Raw genomic sequence first — 24,896 nt, 5'->3', positions numbered from 1 at the left:
ACATACTTACATGAATGTTTGATTTGCTTGATAGTTAGTACTTGATAGAGTAGAGTGAAAAAGGACGGCTGGGTGATGGCAGTCCAAGCTCAGATAGATCAGGGTTTACAGGATCACAGGAATACCTTACAATATAATGAAATCTAATATAACAGCTCTATATGAACATTTAGCTTTGAAGCTTCAAATGGATTTTTGAAACTGCTATTGTTAAGACTTTACCTGTAACATCACAGTGTTCTTGATAGATTGCATTTTATAAGGCACTTGAGCTGCATTTCATGTATTTTTATTATTCATGGCATTTTTTGTGACTCTATGACACGGTTCACAATCCTTATAAGCTGAGTGGTACTTGTTAGCTAGGCTTGTTCCCTTTAGCAGGATGAGTTTCTGGTGTTTTCGTAATTATGATTAGATTTAGCTTTTGCCTTATGTATTTCACAAACTCAATCACTAAGAAGTTGAAGCATCAATGCTTTTTTCAATAACAGGAACTTGGGAAATGAGCTTGGGTAGCCAGAGTGCAGACAATGCAGTTTGCAGTTTAATCCCAGATTTGAGAAGAAAAGACCTCTCTCCAAGAGCAAGTGAAAGTCTTCAAACTGCGACTTCCTAACTGTAGCACTTGCCTTCATTTAAGAGATGTCCCTGTGAAGCAGTATCTGCAATGTATAAAACTCAACACAATTTTAGAAGTTTTTTAGTAAATCCTTTATTGCAAATCTTAGATTAACACAATTCAACATGATTGGTCAATACTGGATTACAAAGACTACAAACTGAAACCAGAACCTTCCAATACCAAATACCAATACTTTGTCCTCTGCACAGATTCTGCATTCATATGCAGATATCTGTTTACAAAAGTGTGTGTGTGTTTATAAATGACTCTTTGTGGCATTTTGAACTGTACTGGGTGTACGGAAAGGTACGGAAAGTTTCAGCCCCTGTAAATTTTTCACTCTTCGTTTCATTGCAGCCATTTTCCAAAAATCAAAAAAGTTCATTTTTCTCAGTAATGTACACTCAGCACCCCATCTTGACAGAAAAAAAACAGAAATGTAGAAATTTTTGCAAATTTATTAAAAAAGAAAAACTGAAATATCACATGGTAATAAGTATTCAGACCCTTTGTTCAGTATTTAGTAGAAGCACCCTTTGATCTAATACAGCCATGAGTCGTTTTGGGAAAGATGCAGAGAAGTTTTTCACATCTGGATTTGGGTATCCTCTGCCATTCCTCCTTGCAGATCCTCTCCAGTTCTGTCAGGTTGGATGGTAAACGTTGGTGGACAGCCATTTTCAGGTCTCTCCAAGATGCTCATTGGGTTTAAGTCAGGGCTCTGGCTGGGCCATTCAAGACAGCCACGGAGTTGTTGTGAAGCCACTCCTTCGTTATTTTAGCGGTGCTTAGGGTCATTGTCTTTTGGAAGGTAAACCTTCGGCCCAGTCTGAGGTCCAGAGCATCTGGAAAAGGTTTTCGTCCAGGATATCCCTGTACTTGGCCGCATTCATCTTTCCCTCGATTGCAACCAGTCGTCCTGTCCCTGCAGCTGAAAAACACCCCCAGCATGATGCTGCCACCACCATGCTTCACTGTTGAGACTGTATTGGACAGGTGATGAGCAGTGCCTGGTTTTCTCCACACCATACCGCTTAGAATTAAGGCCAAAAAGTTCTATCTTGGTCTCATCAGACCAGAGGATCTTATTTATCACCATCTTGGAGTCCTTCAGGTGTTTTTTAGCAAACTCCATGCGGCTTTCATGTGTCTTGCACTGAGGAGAGGCTTCCGTCGGGCCACTCTGCATAAAGCCCCGACTGGTGGATTGCTGCAGTGATGGTTGACTTACTACAACTTTCTCCCATCTCCCGACTGCATCTCTGGAGCTCAGCCACAGTGACCTTTGGGTTCTTCTTTACCTCTCTCACCAAGGCTCTTCTCCCCCGATAGCTCAGTTTGGCCGGACGGCCAGCTCTAGGAAGGGTTCTGGTCGTCCCAAACGTCTTCCATTTGAGATTATGGAGGCCACTGTGCTCTTAGGAACCTTAAGTGCAGCAGAAATTTTTTTGTAACCTTGGCCAGATCTGTGCCTTGCCACAATTCTGTCTCTGAGCTCTTCAGGCAGTTCCTTTGACCTCATGATTCTCATTTGCTCTGACATGCACTGTGAGCTGTAAGGTCTTATATAGACAGGTGTGTAGCTTTCCTAATCAAGTCCAATCAGTAAAATCAAACACAGCTGGACTCAAATGAAGGTGTAGAACCATCTCAAGGATGATCAGAAGAAATAGACAGCACCTGAGTTAAATATGAGTGTCACGGCAAAGGGTCTGAATACTTATGACCATGTGATATTTCAGTTTTTCTTTTTTAATAAATTTGCAAAAATTTCTACATTTCTGTTTTTTTTCTGTCAAGATGGGGTGCTGAGTGTACATTACTGAGAAATAAAATGAACTTTTTGATTTTTGGAAAATGGCTGCAATGAAACGAAGAGTGAAAAATTTACAGGGGTCTGAATACTTTCCGTACCCACTGTATGTTTCCAGTATGAAGGGGAAGCTTTAACCTTCAAAAAGTCAGCAGCTGTCATAAGATTTGTCTGTACCTAATAAACACATAAACTTTAGGGCTGATGCCTCTCTGTGTGTATGTTAAAGGTTGTGACTTTGGCAACTCCTAGTGGTCATATCAATATATCACATATTATCTTGTGTGTACCATGAGGCAATATCAAATTGAATAATGCATAATGAAGTGGAAAGAACATATATTTAAAGGTCCGGTGTGTAATATTTCTAAGGATCTATCGATAGAAATGCAATCTATGATCCATAACTATGTTTTCAGTGGTGTATAAAGACCTTACATAATGAACTGTTGTGTTTTTATTAGAGTGAGCCATTTATCCCCCTTACTAGGACGTTGCTACGTTGCGCCTTCATGTTTCTAAAGTAGCTGAAAACAGACAAACAGCGCTACATAGCGTGTTTCGTCACTACGTTCTTCTTGTTCTACTTCAGACACTCATCACTACATTGAATACGTACGTTCAAAGAAGTAGTAGTAATAATACACAGCAGGGTCGGCAAATAAGTTTTGCATCAGAGCAATATTTTCAACCATTAGATGGTGGATGAGAATATAAGACGTAATATTGACTTCTATCAACAAGGTGTTCAGTTAGTTCAGTTAGTAAAGCACATGACTTGCACCAAGTGGGTTGTGTGTTTGATCCCACCTGGAGACAGTTTTTTTTTCCTCTCTCTCTTCAACAAATGGATTCTTGTGGTGTATAACATATGTGCATTTGACCATTACAGCATTCTGCAGCAACTGTTTTTTCGGGTTACATTGCAGCATGTGCTGCAGTGTTTGTGTTTCGGTTTTTGATCCGCATCCATCAACCTAAGAGTGCTTTTTCATTTCCCCAGTATCTCCAGGCACAGGACATTTAGGGGAATCACGTTTTCTGATGGCTCTTTCAGAGGTGTGTCAAGCTGGCTAGACTCTTTTCAGTGTCGTTCAGAATTTCTCAAAGCTCAGTTCAACAACAAATAAACCATTACAATAAACATAAGCTTCTAGTGTTTTTATTTTGTAGGCAAAACCACTAAAGAGGAAGTGATTATGTGAGTAACTGTTGCAAAATAACGAGATGGCGATCAAAACAGTGGTCCACAAACAAATGGGTGATGTCACGGCGAATATGCCCACTTTTTTCATTCAGTCTACAGTTGGTTTATTTTAGGTTTAAAGCTGGTAAACCTGCTGCTGCTGAAAACAAGAGTAATTGAAAACAGTTGTGGGTCTTAATAACCAAAACAATTGGCTAAAAGAAGATAAAATGCTCCATAAACCTCTTAACTGCAGTCTGGTGATAAATCTCTGTGGATTTGTGACTACGAGCATCCCATTCACCTCGTAGTCATTTGATCTATTGTTAATAAAACAATATTGACTGGTGCTGCTTCAACTGTTTATAAATGATTTGTTAATGCTTTATAGATCAGTAATAACATAAATTTTGGCAAAAGGAAACTCAAGATAACTCAAGTAGATTACAGGGGAGGATAGAATTGACTTGAAGGATGTGGCAAATTAAACTCTATTTTGCAGTAAAAAATATGCTATGAGGACACTGAAAGTTTTTTTGATTCCCACAAGCTGCCGTGATTTCACTCTTGTAGGCTGAAGGTTTTGTGTGAAGTGGTCTGATCAGTGAAAGAGGAAGAGGTTTTAACACATGGACATGAAAGCACCAGAACACTCATACGTGATCTTTAGTCCAGGTGTCTGCCTCATTATACAGCTTGGAAAGAAGAGTGTGTAGACTGAAAATAAACTGGGAGAGATGGGAGCAACCTGGATCTCATGGAGAACAACTACAACAGTCATCATTACTATACTACAAATCCAAGGTGGGCTGCATGCTATGCATTTAGACTTTTAATGCTGATGAAAAATACTTCATTAGAGATAAACTGTTTATTAAAACACATGGTTACATGATTTTGAGACTAACACAGCTTATTCTAACTGGTAGCTCTGATCAGTGTCAGAACCACAGCTGTTACCGGTGTCGAAGGTCAGAGATTTGACTTCAGATGTGTATATCCAGATGGCTGGGTGCACTATCATAAGTACTTCTGCCGTGACAATGACGGCAATGTGTCCTCCAATACCCTGATACGGACAGAGAAACACAATCAGTGGGAGACAAATGGACGTTTCTCTCTGTTTGACAACACCTCCGGGGCCTTCTTCATCGTCAGGGTGGACAAACTCTTCTCATCGGACAGCGGGACATACCGGTGTGGGGTGGATGTCAGCCATGACCCTGATTATATCAGTTTCATACTACTGAATGTTTCCCGAGGTACGTGTGTCATGGCACAGGATCAACATGTTAACTACGTATACGTGGTATTCTGTCATGCACATGACGTTCATATGCTTATAATAAAATCAGGTTTGTGGTTAGTAGCTTACAGCTAAATAGGTAGATTACAAGTCAGTTACTGTATAGTTTTTGTCCACCTGGTCATTTAGATCTAAAGCTGTCAGGCCCCTCTTTCTATAATGAGAACTAAGTAGTTTTAACTTTCCCACACATGTTCCTCTTTTCAGGAGTTTCTTTAGCTATAAAAATGCTTAGGTTATTACAACTGCACATTTGTATACTTTTGGAAACTAATTGTCTTTTTCCTATTCTTCAACAACAGTGAACCCTGCAAGAAATCTCACATATTACTGTAGGATATGTGTAACTACACAGTACATCAGACACAGTGGCTCAGTGTGTTTTTATTTTACTTTTGTACTTTATATATAAATAAATTCTTTGGCTTTTTTGCATTTGTGCTTTCCAGTAAGTGAATCACCCGTCTTTCCAAGAGATCTCACAATAGACAGTAAGTGATGTGTGTGTGTGTGTGTGTGTGTGTTTGTGTGCCCATCTTTTTCACAATATTCATAATTTTATATGCGTGTAATTCAATCCTCTGCCAGGTAACTTCAGTTGTTGTTCTCTCCTGCAGAGCTCCACCTGCCGCTGTACTTGACAGCAGTGATGTGCATGGCAGCGATACTGTGTGTGTGTCTGTTCACACTTTGTCTTCTGCTGGCTGTCAAACAAAGAAGACCAGCTCCACGCCACAGTAGAGAGGTTTGTCCATGACAGAAACCTTTAGCCACGCTAGCAGCATGGCTCTTGGGTTGGCAAGGCTGGCTGGTCCACCACTTTTGTCCAGACTGAAATATCTTAGCAACTAAGGGATGGATTGTCATGAAATTTGGTACAGACGTTCATGTCCCCCTCAGGATGAATAGTGCAGTTAGTCACTTGACTTTTCATCTTGCGCCAACATCAAATGACCTCAGCTGTAGGCTACTAACATTTAGTGCTAATTATCAAGTGTTAGGATATAGTCAACACAAGTTCTTATGGGGATATATGGGGTTGAAATCCTTTCCGTAACAATAGACTTTCATTTACTATGTAATCCAGGGCAACTGTGAGCTACACACACAGATTAACAGACATGGAGTTACAACTAATCCAGATAACAATATTTCATCGTTTCTACTGTTATTGCTGTGTTTCTGTTCATTCATTCATACAAAGTGGTGATCGTGGTGAGCTGCAGATTTGTTTTGCATTTGCTATGTTAAATGTTTGTTACTGAAAGGGAAAGACTACTGAAAGCCTTTAACTTCCTTAATGTTATCCTCACTCTCAAAACAAACTCATAACAAAGCATCAATCACAGTTTCTGCAGTCCCCACATGGTATCTCCTGTGACGCCATAGTGTAATATGTAATATCGTAAACACTTATACTTGCTGAACATCAGCATGTTAGCATTGTCACTGTGAGCATGTTGAACATTAGCATTAAGCTCAAAGCTCAGCTGTGCCTAAGTGCAGCCTAACACTAGCATGGCTGCTCACTGAAAATTAAATATTGTCCAGTAAATTCATTCTGTTTATCCCACAGATATCATCAGACTATGAGACAATGATGCCCGGTGTAAGAACTGAACCTGAACTCGGCTGTAGCTGCTCGGCTCCAGACTGCGCTGATCTTTCAGCTCTACCACTGCCACCACCTGACCTCTGCTCCCACTTCACATCAAAGCACCGGGAGTCCACTGTCACTCTCGGCCTCGATGAATATGCTGATGTGGATGTACCAGGGCACATCTGCCGGTACCAGCATCTGGATCCCAGGCGGTTAGAGGAGCATGTCTATCACAGCCTTCATGGAAACAGCGGGCCTAAAGATGGACCTCTGGGAGTCGAAGAGCAGATTAACTGATTAAGGATAATTCCAGGTTAAAATACTACTTATTTTCTAAGCTTGGCTGATCATTTCTTGCAGTTACTATAACCTTACACTCACAAAAGTAATTGCTGAGATCTGGGAACATTACTTTACTTCACTACATAGACTTTTGAGTCATTCTATGAAATAGTTGCCATTTGGGTCCGCAATGTTTGACACAAGATGCATAAATTACAAAAAATATCCCAAAGTGTGTTTCCAAAGCTTAAAGCTGTCAATTCAAGTGTTCTAGTTAGCATGATATATAATAAAAATACTATTCCTAAAGAGTAACATACTAAAACCACCCTGTCACTTACCACCCCATCACAAGTTTTATTGTGACGGCGTGGTTCTGCTTCTTGTTGTAACGATTGTTATAATTGATTACATGTGCATCTCAAAATATTAGAATATCAAAATAGATCATTTATAATACAGAAATTTCAGCCTCTTGAAAAGTTGAAAAGTTGGGAAAGATGTTTTATGCACTCAGTACTTGGTCTGGGGTCCTTGACCCTGAATTACTACATCAGTGCGGTGTGGTATAGAGGCAATCAGCCTCAGCACTGCTGAGATGTTAGGGAAGCCCAGGTTGCTTTGATAGTGGCCTGCAGCTTGTCTGTATTGTTGGGTCTGGTGTTTCTTATTTTACTCTTAAAAATACACCACAGACTCTCTAAGGGGTTCAGGTCAGTTGGCTTGCCAATCAAGCACAGCAATACCATGGTCAGCAAACGTTGTGGTTTCGGCCCTGTGGGCAGGTGGCACATTCTGCTGGAAAATAAAGCATAAAGCTTTACATGTCTAGAATCTAGAATATGTCAAAGTTTCACATTTTGGCTTAAATTACGGGAAAACAATTCTTCCTTTTTCACGATATTCTAATTTTCTGAGATGCACCTAAGATTATAGTAGAGATAATAGCTCTCTTTTAAAACAGCTGTTGTGAGGGAGGAGGTGTCTTTGCATCACATTAAGCCAAACATACTGATCTTTTAATAAATCTGTAATATCAGTAGACTCTGACATTTTCACAATAACAGCAACTTTGTTTTGGCCTATCATTAAGTCACAGTAAGTCTACATTTATATCCAAAATTAACAAAAGTTTCTAATGTTAGATGAAGGCTAAAACAAACAGAGAAACAGTTTGTCCGTATCACCCTGTCACAGGGTCATATTGTTAAAAAATGATGGAAAGGAAGTGAAATGTTCCATAAATTAATGTTAAATAAAATTCTTGGTTTGTGGACTAATCAAAAAAATCCTTAAACTTTTATTAGACTTTTTTAAGTGAATTAGAATTTTTTGTACAAACAATGAGGCCACTGACATGTTGAATTCAAATTTTAGATGGAAAATCTAAGAATTAAAAAAATTATTAAATTACATACTTTGTATTGATGGTTTCCAACAAAAGGACATTTTACTAGTAGGAAAATATTACATTTTACAAATGTATTGCTTGCATTACTACTCAGAGAGTGCACATATTGTCCGTGACGGGGTGGTACAAGAACGGCTCCCATGTTTGAATAAAAAGGATAATATTAATAAGGATTTTGTGCATGAGGTGGGAAAATATATTTTCTGGGGGGTTTATCATATCTTAACAAGTTGTAAGTAAAAAAAAAAGTTTGCTCTTGATGAAAATTTGGAAAATTATAAAGTGGAAATGGCAACCATTTCGTGAATGACTCTTACCTTTATGTTAACTTTTATTTTTTCACCAATTAACTTGGTGATTAATGTGTTATTTATACTAAAAGGAATGATGGCCAAAACACCAGCAAGTTGTTGCTGTTGTTGTTGTATAAACTTTACTGTGTATGTAAGAAACAAAAAGTCAAGGGATGGTGGTCAATTCAAAAGACATAACATTTCGGGAGTCAAGTAAATCAAGTAGCAATATTGTTAGTTTTTGCTTTGTTTTGTTATTTCTAGAAGAAAATGCATCATTGTGTATGGCATGAGCAAAAGAAAAGACTGATTAAAAGATATTACAGTCTCAGCACGAGTCTCAACTCAACTCAACTCACTGTATGTTTTAAGCACTGTCCAACTATAATTTATGAGACATTTCAACTAAATAAACCAAGTGGTAATATCTGAGGGTGTCCTTGTGTTAATTATTTACTGGCCTGATTGATCTTGAACATTCACTGTGTGACAGGCAAAAGATGGGAGGGTGTTTTGATGCTTCCCACGTGGTTTACATGGTTTCAGACGGTCATGTAGTCAGAGGAAGTGCAACAACAAAGAGGAACCTATGACAAGTGCAGAGCTGTCATTTATTTTAAGATAATTACTTAGACTTGACATCAGGCTGAGATAAGAAAAGGCAAAGGAAAGCCAGATGTACATATCGTATCAGTATCAGGGAGATGATATTCCTAATTTTGGTCTTTCTTCTGGGAGGTAAGTTTCCCGGGATGAATTCTTTTGTCTCTTTGTCTCTCTTCCTCTATCTGAATGTTTGGTGTTTTTGTGGCTGTGAGTTTTCTCAGATTGACAGGGTTTAAAACAAACAAAATGTGCTCACACAAAATTTGGGTTATTTTTACAGACTCTAATCTCTGCTTGTTTTCTTGTGAAGTACTGCCTAGTTTTAACTTTTCTATAGACCTCTGAAAATTATTGAAATGACACAATAAAAAACAGAACAAACTGCCAACACTACACTACAATACTCGCAGACATGTGCAGTCTCTGTCAGGGACCAGAAATCAAAAGGGTCCGGAGCCGTAAAAGTTTGTGAGCCACTGCTTTAAAGAATTACATTCACATTTAGCTGACTTACAATTGCTATATATGTCAGAGGTAGCACACCTCTAGAGCAATTAGGTCAGTGTCTTGCTCAGGGACACAATGGTGGATGGGTCATAGTGGGGGATTGAACCTGGGTTTCTCACACCAAAGGCATGTGTCTTATTCATTGTGCCACCACCATCAAAGAACAGAACGAGTCTATCAGGTTGGTATGAACTTTACAAATGAGGTACAGACTGTGTAACTAGTGAGGTTAACAGCTGTTTGCTGTCACACAGTATGACCTTCGTTTGTTTTGCGCAGGGTTGCGGGAGACAGAAACTGTGTCGGTAATAGGAGAATTGGGAAAGGACATCACAATAAAATGCACTCACGTCAACGCATTTTCCAACATCAAATATTTCTGCAAGGGAGCATGTCAAGATGCAGACATCCTAATAAGTAGCAGAAAAAAGGAGAAAGGTTCAAATGACAAATACAGTATTATAGATGAAGGAAACACGTTCAAGGTGACCATCTTTCATCTGACGCAGAAGGACTCAGGAACCTACTGGTGTGGAATAGAGAGAATTGGTGTCGACACGTACAATATGGTAGACCTCACAGTCATAATGGGTGAGTTGATTTAGCACTGTATATGAATGTGTATTATGACATTGTTATTTTTCACCACTTAAGAGAGAAAGATTTCGGTTCCATTCACTTAAATGTGACCAATATTTCACAACACTGTCTGTCTCAAACCGATCTTCTCTTTTCCACAACAGACAGACATTACAGGAAAGAAACCAAATACTAACGCAGCAGATAAACAGTAACTGAGAACAAGGAACAAAATTAAGATCATTTTTTTGTTTCTTTTTTCTTTCAGGAAAACCCGATGAGGCAACATATGCTTTATCCTCTAGTAAGAAACTGTATGGTTGTATGGTGATATGTATATGTATATATGTATGTATATGTATGATATATACATCATCACTGACGTCATGTTGTATCTTTTTCAGAAAAGCTGGCGTATGTCGGAGCAGGGCTTGGGGTAGTTGTGCTGACTCTGGCGATTGTCCTTCTAATATTCTTTAGACATCGAAACAGAGACATCACAACATTTTCTGGTATATAAATCACAGACTCATATAATAATATTTTCAGAATACGATGGCAGTTTGAAACACAGATAATGGAAAACACCCAGATTCACATCAACAGCTATCCCACACATCCAGCAACGACTTTGTGAAAATTGCTGGCCCAGTGCTTTAGCCAAAAAAGTCTCAGGGTTACTGTCAAGAGTTTTACAGATGTCCTTTTAAAATGGAGCCCTTTGTGGGTGGCAGGGGACCCATGGTTACCAATGGTGGCCACTGGGCAACGAAGCTGAGTGGTGGTGCCATAGCTACAGTTACTCTCTGAATACAACCACGCAGCCACCTAACCTTGAAACCATAGTTAGCACTTTCGAAACAAGTTAGCTACCACAGAGCTACCACATAGAAACCACTCTGAACACGGAAACCACCTAATAAAGCCCAAGCAACAGCTCTATAGCTGCCACATTGGAAACTCATTTAACATCTTTTCAACTTCTTTGCAACCATCTACAACAGGCCTAATAATTAGCACATCTCAAAATGTAACATTTTAGCACTTTAATAGTGGTAGTTCCTGTGTGAGAGCAAGAAGAGGGACATGCTTTTCCATTTTATACAGATTGTAAAGCCCCTAGAGACTAATTTGTGATTTTGGGCTCTACAAATAAACTTGACTTGAATTGACTTAAAATGTATTCAGTAATTTTCTAGTTCGATGTTTTGCCTGTTGAAACAAAATGTTGGCGAAGGATGCAGCCGTATGGCCCAAAAAGAAGTAAAAGTAAAGATGTAGTTTAATTTCACAGGGATTTAAAACGTTGTAAATGTATCATTACTCTCCATACAGGAAAGGACACTGTTTATGCATCACTATCCAGTCAGAAACAAGGTGCACACCACATCACTACTTCCTCTTCAACAGCCAATGAGGACCAAGAAACAGATGGCACGACTGACGACATCTTCAGATCGTCGTCCGTTCAGCATCAAGATACCAGCAGAGATCATGCAGACAATATTTACTCCAATGTCACTGTTTCATCAGAGCCTCAGATCCAACCAGACAGTCTCTTCTACTCCACTGTTAGCTTCAACAAACACACCGACTGCACCTCAGTCACACCTCGCACTGCATCAGCTACGTATGCCAGCATTAAACACATTTCGACAGATGAATCAACAGTCTATTGCGATGTCTGAACTCAGTGCTGCCATCTTTACTGTTGAGTCGCCTACAGTATCTTCCTAAGAATTTGTGCTTTGCTAAACAGCCAGTATGCACCGCTGAGATGCATTTCTGTTCTAAGGCTGAATGAATATTTATTTTAATAATTCTGAATTTATTTACTTTTCAAATGATTAAAATACTAATTTAAAAAATGATTTTACCCTAATAAAATATTGTAAAATCAATGTGTGGATTTTGTTCTCTGTAAATTTTTGTATTTTCTGTGAGTGTCTGTTTGTGGTTGACTGTGGAAAAAAACACATTCACACACACACACACACACACACACACACACACACACGCACACGCACAGCTTGTATGAGAACGGAAAAAGAGATGTTAGCAAAGGAAGAGTCTGTAGTGGACAAGCTTCACACCTACATCACCAACTCATGATCACCCTCAACACCTCCTCGTTCATTGTGGGGCTCCAGTACTGTTTCTTGAGCAGGATGAAAGCCTTCGACTGAATTTAAGAAGTGGTCTGAGAGCTGGTGAAGGGCAGAGAAACTGGTAGAAGCTAAGGGAAACAAAAGGTGAGAGAGAATTTGACAAAGATCACAATGAGGAAAATGCTTCTTCTCAGCATCTGGCTGTTCTCTGGTGAGCTGCAATTTTAAAATGATCCCCTTACAGTGTTGATATATTTTATTATACTGCTGAGAACTTTTGCTTTTCTGAGCCATTTTCAATATAAATTGGCTGAACATCAACTCTTTGAAGACATCCAGTTAAAGGATGAAAAACAGCTGAAGCAAAGTTTTTGTGCCCATTTTGCCATTACAAAAAATAACTACTGTTTATTTTTCTTTGGCAGCAGTCAGATGCCAACAATCAAAGATACATGCATCAGCCCAGGAGGGAGGGCTAGTTAACATCCTCTGCCAATATGACTCTGGGTATGAAACATATCCGAAATATTTCTCTAAGGGCATTTATGGTAAAAGAACAATTCTGATTAAGACCTCTGGTAAAAATTCAGAAGAGAGGATACATGAAGGGAAATATTATCTCTGGGATGATACTAAAGGAAGGATCCTGCATGTGACCATCTATAACCTGAACCTGAATGATGGTGGGACGTACTGGTGTGAAATAGATACAAACTATTTTGATCCTAAAACAGAAATCAAGCTCACAGTCTATGCAGGTATGTCAACGTTAGATTATGTATTACTGCAGCTGTATTCATTTTTCCTTCCTGAGCACCTCTTGTTGTTCTTTGACAGCTCCTGCACCTTTCAGTCCTCCAGCACTCATCTTAAACCTCCCTTTTACCACAGTTCAAGCCATTACCAGAAACCAGCAACAATCACCTACAGGTTATTTGAACTATGTGCAATATATTGTGTTCAGGAACGTCTTTTAGAGCTTGATTCACATCCTCACACGCTATTTGCTTAAACAGAGATGCTGATTCTCAGTCTGTTTTCTGGTGGTTTCTTTAACTCAGTGACAGAGAGTGCCAGTAGTACAACACTGTGGTCCACACCACCTGATGATGTGCATACAGGTAACACCTCATACACAACAATTTATTCAGGAAAAACCTGAAACAATCTCACATGCATGTTATCGAAATAGTCCCACTTTATGATGGGCAAGGCAAGTTCATTTCTACATCTAAACACAGGAAATTAAGTGCTTTATATAAGTATATATATTATTATATAAAATACATACAATACATACAATACTTATGACCATGTGATATTTCAGTTTTTCTTTTTTAATAAATTTGCAAAAATTTCTACATTTCTGTTTTTTTCTGTCAAGATGGGGTGCTGAGTGTACATTACTGAGAAATAAAATGAACTTTTTTGATTTTTGGAAAATGGCTGCAATGAAACAAAGAGTGAAAAATTTAAAGGGGTCTGAATACTTTCCATACCCACTGTATTATATAATAAATACATAAAAACAACATTTAAAACAACAAACACACAAAGAGAAAAACTGCAATATATAAAACATCTAAATATGAATAATATGGAAATCTAAAAATATAAATTTATGAATCCCAGTTAACATAGGTTTTAAGTCATCAGGACGTAATTTCCATCTGTGTGCAGCATAGTGGCTGAATGCAATGTCAGCATATTTCATTTTCAGGGTTTAGCATTTGGCAGGTTTGTAAAAAAAAAACAATGGTGCAGGCAGAATCATCTAGATTGTTGTTTAAATACTAAATGTATTTCTCAAGATTATATTAATGTAGATTGATTTGGCAGGAATGATAAATTTAACGGTGGATAGCGCTGTTGCCTTACAGCAGGAAGGTTGTGGGTTCAAACCCCGGTTGCCTGGCCTTTAAATGTATGTTAAATGTGGTATTTCTCATCACTCTAGAGTCACCACCTCTGGCAGGAAAGGAGCGGTACCTGGCTGTGACTTTGGCTGCTGCTGAGTCTGTTGGTGGTTTTGTTTTGTACATTCAGGAAACACAGACACAATGAAGCAAGAGGTAGCTTTGTGATCTCAATTTAACTTGTATGTCCCTGCAACATTATTATTTACCCAATGCTTCTCTAACATTCAAAACATCTTCCATAAACATTTTTCCTGGTTATGGTTTGTACAGTCTAATGCTCATTGTGTATTAGTCCCAGCAGAGTTTGGACGTGCAGTAGGCCCACTGATCAACACAGACAGTATGGTGAGAAGTCTTTCTGTGTGTTTCTGTGAATATTATGTTTTAGTTTACAAGGCCTTTATTCAACACAGTGAATGTCCTCCAGCAGCTCAACAACATATACGAGGAGAATCACAGCCGGGTTCAGCTGCGAGAACTGGACCCATCAGTCAACACCAGTTCATTTGACAGCATGTACGTAGCAGTAACCAGTCGCAGAGGTCCAGATGCCCATATATCAATTTGTCATCCAGTCCCAATCCAGACTCAACAACTCAATCAGTTACTGTCTGCAGGACGATGCTTCTGCACAGATAATGAGTCAACACGAGGAGAACACCTGCAGCGTCAGCAGCCCCTCCACAGAGGCTTGAGAGCAACACATCAGTGAGGATGTCCATCTACTCTACTCCACGGTCTGTTTTAACACAAAGGCAGCCACCCAGCCCCAGAGACAGATCAGATCAACTGCTCAACCCTCTGAGGTGTATACCACCATCAGACACCCAAAAACATAGCTGGTGTTTGTTTTACATACTCATTTGTTTCTGTTTATAAGTTGTCAATGACTCATCCCTGGAGTTTGATAAATATGGTCACATCTTGTTCTTATAATGTTATTGTATCACTTACATCGACTTGTTTTTACGTGTGGAAATAAAATTTACATTTCATAGCTTGGAGCATTTTAAATATAAATCCTTCCACTGTGTCACATGTAGCTGTGCTACACTCTTTCTCCACCCTGTTTAGAAAGTACAATAGGTCTAATTCATCCTATAAATAACTAATGTCCACTGTGATGACAGTTTTAATGTTGTTTGCCGCAGGGCTCTGTTGACTGTGCCACCATGCAAACACAGCCTCTACTGTGGCTACCTTCTCGTTTCAGTATTTGCGCGTATCCAAAAATCTGTTGACATCCAAGTCTTTCATGATATTTAAAAGTATGTGTGTTTCTCCTTCCAACCAGAAATGTGGTCTTTTCTTTTGGGCATATCTTTACTACAGCCATGCAAAATGTTTGGCTAGTTGGTTTACAATTCACAGAACTGACTGTAAACAGGCACATGTATTGCAAACTGCGGTAAGACCATAGACTGTATAAAAAAAGATAAACATTCTGCATGCGCTGCATTCATGTCCAAAGAATCCTCCTAAAACCCCAATAATGTCGGCATATCCCACATGTCTTAGTTAGAATATGCTACATTACAAACAAGCCTGATTCAGAATATCCAAATGGGATAGGCTATTTATATGACCCTTTCAAATTCATAATATTATGTTCAGAATAATACTGAAAAACTAGTCTGCATGTAAACGTATTCAATGATGTGCTTTCAGCATATTTTGAATTTAGCATTCAAATGTACGTAGATGATACAGTAATAGTGTATATAGCCTACACATGAAAATGTCAGTCATACTAGACAAACCAAGGCTGAGTGTATGGAACAAGAGCACGTTTTATTTCTTACAAATTCTATTTTTCAGTTGTATGAGAATGCGTTAAATCTTCTCTCAAAATTGAAATAGTCTCTTTCAACTTTATAATATATGTTATGGTAAATGGTTGTTTTAATCATCTATGTGGTAACACTCTCAAACTCACATTCAAATCAAACATCTGAGTTGACATGAGACATTAAATAATATTATGTTAGTAATAGTATTTGTTAAACTATAAGTTTAGAGGTTGACTGACTTCACCTGGGGGCCTTACTAATACTACTTCTAATAAAGCCACAATGTGAACAAATATAGGCTAAAAAAATGGGGGTGAAGTTGTAAAAGTTACATTTTATGGAACTGAATTAATTTGATATAATCTAATATTACTAGTTATGTTATGATTTAATAGACTACTAAAGTTAGAATAAACGTCATCTCATTTTGATGCCTCTCTTGTCACGATCGGTTGTGTGGAGCAGGGTGGAGCAGGTTGGAGGACCCAAAAGCAGGACACAGAGCGGAGCAGGTATGGTTCAGTGGTTTAATAAACAAACAAAAGGCGAGCACACTTACAAACTGAGTGGCCCCAAAACAAAGGCTGTCCAACAGAAAACCAAAAGGGTGAAAACCAGAATCCAAAACTGAGCAGGGTAACAACGAGACACGGCGAGTAAGGCTGAAGACACGAGAACAAACTGCAACACTGGGTGACAACATACAATGACCCGAACAAAGACAAGACAGAAACACCAGGTATATATACACACACACACACACACACACACACACACACACACACACACACACACACACAGGGACTAACGAGCAGGGCGGGAGCAACACAGGTGAAAGACATGAGGCTAATGAGACACAGGCAGGGAGAGAGAGAGCGAGTGTAGGGGAAAACAGAGACAGAAATGCAGAGTGTGACAGTACCCCTCCCTCAAAAGGACGGCCCCCGACGTCCTAAAATGAAACATCACAAACAAAAAAAACACAAACAGGTCAAGCCGGCCCAGGGTGGGCGGAGGGAGGCCAGGTGGAGGGCCAGAAAAACAAAACCAAAAGTCCCAAAGGGCCAACTACCGGCAGGGAAAGGCAGTTCAGGAGGCCGACCAAGGCGGCCAGAGGTGAACAAAAGTTCAGGGGGCAGACCCGGAGGTCGACACAGTAGACCAGGAGGGCAAGAGCCAAACCCGGGTGGGCGGAGGGAGGACAGGAGGAGGGCCAGAAAAACAAAACCAAGAGTCTCAAAGGGCCAACTACCGGCAGGGCAAGGCAGTTCAGGAGGCTGACCGAGGCATCCAGTGGGGGACAAAAGTTCAGGGGGTCGTCCTGGAGGATAACCCAACGGACCAGGTGGGCAACAGAGTTCAGGGGGTCGTCCCGGAGGGTGACCCATGAGGCCCAACAGGCTGGGCAGAACAGGGGGGCCACAGAATTCGGGAGGTCGCCTGGGAGGACGACCCAACTGGGCGGGAGGACCAGAGGGACCACAGAGTTCAGGTGGCCGTCCCGGAGTACGGCCCTGGAGGCTGGACTGTTCAGGGGACGACAGGAAGGCCAACAAAGAGGCTGGAAACCCACTGGAGGCCGACGGGAAGACCTTTCCGGAGGTCGGCACCCAAAGCTCTGGTGCTCTGGAGCTGCAGCAGGGCTGAGGTCCATGGACTGAGCAGCTGGGCTGAGGACCACGGGCGAGACAGCTGGGCTGAGGACCATGGGCCGGACTCGAGGAGCTGGAGTCGGTCTGAACACCGACTGGACAGCTGGGCTGGGGACCATGGACCGGACACGAGGTGCTGGAGTCGGTCTGAACACCGACTGAGCAGCTGGGCTGAGGACCACCGGCGAGACAGCTGGGCTGAGGACCACCGGCGAGACAGCTGGGCTGAGGACCATGGACCGGACACGAGGAGCTGGAGTCGGTCTGAACACCGACTGAGCAGCTGGGCTGGGGACCATGGACCGGACACGAGGAGCTGGAGTCGGTCTGAACACCGACTGAGCAGCTGGGCTGGGGACCATGGACCGGACACGAGGAGCTGGAGTCGGTCTGAACACCGACTGAGCAGCTGGGCTGGGGACCATGGACCGGACACGAGGAGCTGGAGTCGGTCTGACCACCGACTGGACAGCTGGGCTGGGGACCATGGACCGGACACGAGGTGCTGGAGTCGGTCTGACCACCGACTGGACAGCTGAGCTGAGGTCCACGGACTGAGCAGCTGGGCTGAGGACCATGGAACGGACACGAGGAGCTGGAGTCGGTCTGAACACCGACTGGACAGCTGGGCTGGGGACCATGGAACGGACACGAGGAGCTGGAGTCGGTCTGAACACCGACTGGACAGCTGGGCTGGGGACCATGGAACAGACACGAGGAGCTGGAGTCGGTCTGAACACCGACTGGACAGCTGGGCTGGGGACCATGGAACGGACACGAGGAGCTGGAGTCGGTCTGAACACCGACTGGACAGCTGGGCTGGGGACCATGGAACGGACACGAGGAGCTGGAGTCGGTCTGAACACTGACTGGACAGCTGGGCTGGGGACCATGGACCGGACACGAGGTGCTGGAGTCGGTCTGACCACCGACTGGATAGCTGAGCTGAGGTCCACGGACTGAGCAGCTGGGCTGAGGACCATGGGCCGGACACGAGGTGCTGGAGTCGGTCTGAACACCGACTGGACAGCTGGGCTGGGGACCATGGACCGGACACGAGGTGCTGGAGTCGGTCTGAACACCGACTGGACAGCTGGGCTGGGGACCATGGAACGGACACGAGGAGCTGGAGTCGGTCTGAACACCGACTGGACAGCTGGGCTGGGGACCATGGAACGGACACGAGGAGCTGGAGTCGGTCTGAACACCGACTGGACAGCTGGGCTGGGGACCATGGAACGGACACGAGGAGCTGGAGTCGGTCTGACCACCGACTGGACAGCTGGGCTGGGGACCATGGGCCGGACACGAGGTGCTGGAGTCGGTCTGACCACCAACTGGATAGCTGAGCTGAGGTCCACGGACTGAGCAGCTGGGCTGAGGACCATGGGCCGGACACGAGGTGCTGGAGTCGGTCTGAACACCGACTGGACAGCTGGGCTGGGGACCATGGGCCGGACACGAGGTGCTGGAGTCGGTCTGAACACCGACTGGACAGCTGGGCTGGGGACCATGGACCGGACACGAGGAGCTGGAGTCGGTCTGACCACCGACTGGACAGCTGGGCTGGGGACCATGGACCGGACACGAGGAGCTGGAGTCGGTCTGACCACCGACTGGACAGCTGGGCTGGGGACCATGGACCGGACACGAGGAGCTGGAGTCGTTCGGTCCACCAACGGAGCTGGTGCCGGTCGGACCACCGACGAGGGAACAGGAGTCGGCTGGGCCACCGGCGAAGCAGGTGCCGGTCGGACCACCGACGAGGGAACTGGAGTCGGCTGGGCCACCGGCGAAGCAGGTGCCGGTCGGACCACCGACGAGGGAACTGGAGTCGGCTGGGCCACCGGCGAAGCAGGTGCCGGTCGGACCACCGACGGAGCACAAGGAACGGGAGTCAGCTGGGCCACCAACGAAGCTGGTGCTGGTCGGACCACCGATGAAGCACGAGGAACAGGAGTCGGCTGGGGGCTAGCCGCAGGGGTGCTGGTGCTCAAAAAACTTTTTGCCCACCTTGGCAACCGACGCCGCAACCATGGCTTTGTGGCCACCTCCCGGTGGGCCCTGGTGAGAGCGGCTTGCCGGGATTTGTGGCTTGAGGCAAACTGCCAGATAGTCCACAATTCAGCCAAGACGTCCAGAAACCTCTCCCTCTCCATTTTAGCGTCTGCTGGGTCCTTGTCTTGGTCGGGTCATTCTGTCACGATCGGTTGTGTGGAGCAGGGTGGAGCAGGTTGGAGGACCCAAAAGCAGGACACAGAGCGGAGCAGGTATGGTTCAGTGGTTTAATAAACAAACAAAGGCGAGCACACTTACAAACTGAGTGGCACCAAAACAAAGGCTGTCCAACAGAAAACCAAAAGGGTGAAAACCAGAATCCAAAACTGAGCAGGGTAACAACGAGACACGGCGAGTAAGGCTGAAGACACGAGAACAAACTGCAACACTGGGTGACAACATACAATGACCCGAACAAAGACAAGACAGAAACACCAGGTATATATACACACACACAGGGACTAACGAGCAGGGCGGGAGCAACACAGGTGAAAGACATGAGGCTAATGAGACACAGGCAGGGAGAGAGAGAGCGAGTGTAGGGGAAAACAGAGACAGAAATGCAGAGTGTGACATCTCTAGCCTTAATTTCCACCACTGTCATTTAACTATGAAAAACATCCTGTGCTCTCCACATTGAAGAACTTATGTTACGAGGTGTGGTGTGTGGACAGAGAGGACCCAAATGCAGCACTCTGAGGGAAGGAGGTTTATTGAGGGAAAAAGGGTGAGAGGGACTGGAGTGGAGGGAGAGGAGGACGTCGGGGAAGTACAGGCACGGGGAACCAAGGAGTCAGGGGACCAGGGGCCGAGGAAGCGAGGAGAGGCGGGGAAACAGGGAGGACGCCGTGAGGGAAGTCCCAGGAGGAGTGGGCCAGTGGATGAGCCCAGCCGAACGGAGGGCGAGGGTGAGTGTACCTGGGAGGGAAACAGACAGAGAGACAAGGTTAGGGAAGACAGTGACAAGGCACAGGGTAAATGAGAAAAAACAAGAAACATGGAAGCCTGAACACGGAAGTGGCACCAGGTATGGAGCAACGACGATCAAGCGAGGATGGAGTGGAGAACCGGGGTTGAAATACAGGCAGTCATGAGGTGATTATTAGCAGGTGTGGCAGGCTGACGAGGTGGCTGATGAGATGCAGGTACAGGTAGTTGGCTGGGCTCAGGAGCAGAGGGAGAGAGAGAGCACACAGGGGGGAAAACACAGGGAGGCAGGCAAAGAACAGGAAACCAAGGAAAAAAGCAGAAAAACTGATAAAAAAGGAGAAAAAAACAGGACACTCACCGTCAGCCGGGCTGCCACCACAACAACTTAACTTTCCATATTATAAACATAGTACGTGTTGCCAATGTTACACCCACTTTAATAAAGTGAGGTTCTGCATGGATAGTGATTGATATCTAAAAGGTGACAAAGTTTCTCACTGTTGTGGGCCGGTACTCATCGGTACGCAGTCCCAGCACTTCTATATTTTACTCTTTGGCATACTGTAACTTTTTCTTGCGCACCCGCACTTCTCACAAGCTGCGCGTACGCTTCTCTGCTCTCTCCACCGGTGGCTGCTTTAATCTTGAGAAGCTGCAGAGCTGCAGTCTCTATTCATTCAACTGACACTGTAATTTTCCAGCTAAACAGAGGCTTTTTGACCCTTTTCTCTCTATCTCTCTCTCTCTCGCCTACCATTCACCGGTCTCGTGCAGAGTTTTGCATGCATGCCGTGCTGCCAACAACTGCATGCACACAGCGGTTCCTAGTGAGTCTATTTCAGGTAACCGGCTGTTTAAAAATGATAAAATATTCTTTGTGTGGTTCATCAACGGTGATAAATTACCCAAAAGTCCCGCGAGGTGCGGACAACTCGGCACACCAATGAAGCTGGGGCTCCGTTTCTTCTGCCACTACACACATACATGCTATGCCTATACATGCGCACTGACGACTCAGGGTTCGGATTATAATTTTGGATTTATTCCCACACTTTAAAAACACTTATTGAAAGTTTTATTCTTTTTAAATGTTGATTTATAGCATTAAACATTGAAATGTATGTTGTAACTGGCTATATATTAACTTATTGGGACAAATCTGGTTGTTTTATGTAAAATCAGACGTTGAGCACTCCCATATAGCCAAAATGGCATGATCCTTGTTTCGCTGCGAAGGGTTGACTGTGAGATTGACAGTCGAATCAGGCTCCGCCCATCAAAGCATTGAATCTTTGACTATTTGGGGTCAGCCCTACTACTTTTCTCTATATATTTTGAATGTACCTGTTTCCAGACTTGACAAACAGCATAGTTGATCTGAGAGGAAGTAAGTAAATACTAAAATGATCACAAATCTCCTATCTTATCTCTAATTGGTGGAATTGGTGTTGTTACAACTCTCCCCATGTTACAACCATACCCGGTCTCCCCTACTTATAAACAGATGAAGAGACTGTGAGATGCAGCAGGTGAAGAATTTCTCTGAATAACACTTTCCATTTGTCTCTTTGTTTCACTCTCGCTGCATAACAAAACAACAACATCCTCTTTCTGAAATGCAAATGTTTTAAGTTATGTGCTGGACAAGAGATGCTGGCACACTCCTATTTTGCACAGAGAAACAGAAGGTGTGACAGGAACTGTAAAACAGAAGGATCAAAGTAGAGACACTGCTGTCATAACGAAACAACAGAACAGAAATTTAGCTCAATATTTGATAAAGTAGGATTTAAACTATAGTTATCTGGAATAAATTACACCGAGACAATGACAATATCACGAAAAGTCATCATCTACTTAATGACAGGTAATTATTTTCTTATGACTGTGAAACATATTTTGGCAAAAACTTGTTGATGCTGGAATAATGATGAAATCATTCTTTTCTTATATTTTTTGTGACAGCTAGTGTGAGTATACTGTGTGTGTCAGAAAACAAAGGAGGACCTGTCAACATTGCCTGTAAGTACAAGTAGGATGTAAAACATCATGCAAAATATTGTTGCAAAGAGACATGGTAGTTGAATGACTAGAAAATCATATATGTGGCTAGTACTGTAGTTATTGAGGTACTTTACTTAAGGATTTCTTTATTTTAGACTTTAAACTACTTGACTACCATTAGACATTTTACTTCACAACATTTATATGACAGTTATAGTTACTAGTTGCTTTGCAGTTAATGAACTTACATACAAATCATGTGATCAGCTTATACAATATAATGAAATATGATGAGTTATAGATTAAACCAGCTGTAATGACTGTTCAGTGGTTAAAATTAGCTCCATCTTAACAAACTTCACAACTGTCACAATACTTATTAATGTGTACACACTAAAGTCTAACAAGAACATTTAGAACAGTTTTATGATTTCTGTGTGTTTTTCTCTTTGGTCCTCTCGCTGGTTTCAGCTAAATATACACTTGCATGCCATAACTTGAGGACAACCAGTGGAACACAAATACACAAAAAAACCATCATTCTATAGAAAATGACAAAAATGTTATTATTGTTTTCTTTTAATGTATTATGCTATGAGCATTATTCTTTTGTGCCAATAAAGCCATTTTGAAATGGAAAATTGAAAGTGGGAAAGAACATGGCTGAAATTAGAAAAGCAATGTAACTATTTCCAGTAGTGGAAGTAATGTAACCAAGTACATTTACTCAAGTTATGTATCTGGCCTTATGTGCTGAAGTAACATTTTGAGATTGCTGTACTTTACTTGAGTATTTCCATTTTCTTTTCTTCTACTCTACTCTATGTATTGACAACTACAGTTAGTAGTTAGCTTTCAAATTAAGATTTGACATACAACAGTTTATAGAATTACAGAATTTCATGCATGCTTATAAACTACTTGTTAAAATGAGCTCCCTTTTAACTGGTCTTTTTTGCATGCAATAATTTCACATGCCTTTTCACCACATCTCTTCTGGCTTTTTACCCACACAGTCCCAGAGGCAACACCACAATCAATGACTACATCTACTTCTTCGCCAAACACAAAGAATGATCCGATGATAGGTGACCTTATCACTTTGATTACTGCTACCTGACAACACACAGCTGCTTTTCAACTTAAATATACTAACACTTCTACTGCACAAACACACACACTGACAAACCTCTCCTTTATGCATGAATCCTGAGGAAAATAAACAATGAACTGCATGTATCCTTCAGCAGTTTCAACTGTTGCCTCTTGTTTGCAGGTATGATTGCCGGGGGAGTAGTGTGTTCGGCATTGTTTCTGATACTTGTTATTGTACTGTACAGACACAAATTCCCCAGGACAAAAGGTGAGGGATGGACTTATGGCAAATGAAACTTGTTAACACCCATACATACACACACAATTTAAGATGTATTGGTAGTTAACCGTACATAACCTTCTGTCGTAATGTCAGAACTTTAGGACTCAAAGGCAGACTCAGTACAGCTCAAAGGAGTGAGAAAAGGTTTTATTGAAATGTGCTACAGAAGGCTGGGTGATGTGTTTCAGCAGAGCAGAGTGGCAGGCATGGAGGGGAGAGGAGTTTGTCCAGGCGGGGTGAGAGCGGAGTGTGGCGTTCAGCAAGGTATCTGGAGGGAAAGTGATCATGAGCACAGGGAAACACAGGGTTAATCTGAGGTGAACACAGAAAGCACAAAGAATCATACTTGACTCGAGAGTAGGCCTTGACAAGTATTCAAGTGTGGTTAACTGACGATCTGGTAAAAAGTGGTGAGAAGGACCGGGGTTGATATACTGCAGGAGCTTGATTAGTGGAATGAGGATCAGGTGCATAACTGGAGCTTGGCAGCAGGAGTCAGGGTAGCCATGCCCAGACAAACACAAACAGAGAGACAGACAGAACAGACAGGAAACACAGGGAAGGGTGAAACAAATGAAAACACAAGGGATGAGGTGAAGATACTGCAGTACCACAACACCTTCTTGTCTTGCACTGTCCTTCGATTGGCAAAAACAACATATTTCTATCAAATAAACTTTAAATTTATTAGTCATGTTAATATATTAACTTACAAAACAGATCATGTGAGTTCAATGCTGAATGTCTGAATTAAGTAAGCAAACATTTTTCAGATGCAAATGAAAAGCATAACTTGCACATAATTTTGAGTGTTAGGAGAAACTTTGAATGCGGACAGATGCGAAGAAC

General features: G+C 42.3%; 2 protein-coding genes across 2 annotated transcripts; both read left to right on the top strand.

The window, feature by feature from the left end:
* The first annotated feature begins 4,288 nt into the window (after positions 1–4,288).
* Positions 4,289–8,931, top strand: LOC119909743. The gene is made up of 5 exons (XM_038727964.1): positions 4,289–4,428; positions 4,554–4,886; positions 5,380–5,421; positions 5,548–5,675; positions 6,507–8,931. Exons 1-5 carry the CDS (start codon positions 4,362–4,364, stop codon positions 6,825–6,827), a joined length of 891 nt encoding a protein of 296 aa, XP_038583892.1. The 5' UTR covers positions 4,289–4,361; the 3' UTR covers positions 6,828–8,931.
* A 161-nt stretch (positions 8,932–9,092) lies between these two features.
* On the top strand, positions 9,093–12,079 carry LOC119909744 (CMRF35-like molecule 7). The gene is made up of 5 exons (XM_038727965.1): positions 9,093–9,254; positions 9,909–10,220; positions 10,477–10,512; positions 10,613–10,720; positions 11,544–12,079. The coding sequence occupies exons 1-5, from the start codon at positions 9,221–9,223 to the stop codon at positions 11,894–11,896; spliced, it is 843 nt and encodes a 280-aa protein (XP_038583893.1). The 5' UTR covers positions 9,093–9,220; the 3' UTR covers positions 11,897–12,079.
* Positions 12,080–24,896: the final 12,817 nt, after the last annotated feature.

This window comes from Micropterus salmoides, unplaced genomic scaffold (genome assembly GCF_014851395.1).
Source record: "Micropterus salmoides isolate LMB-PRFRI ecotype aquatic unplaced genomic scaffold, ASM1485139v1 Ms_hic_scaffold_1884, whole genome shotgun sequence".
In the NCBI taxonomy this organism is placed as follows: Eukaryota; Metazoa; Chordata; class Actinopteri; order Centrarchiformes; family Centrarchidae; genus Micropterus; species Micropterus salmoides.
This window is presented reverse-complemented; position numbering and strand designations above follow the sequence as displayed.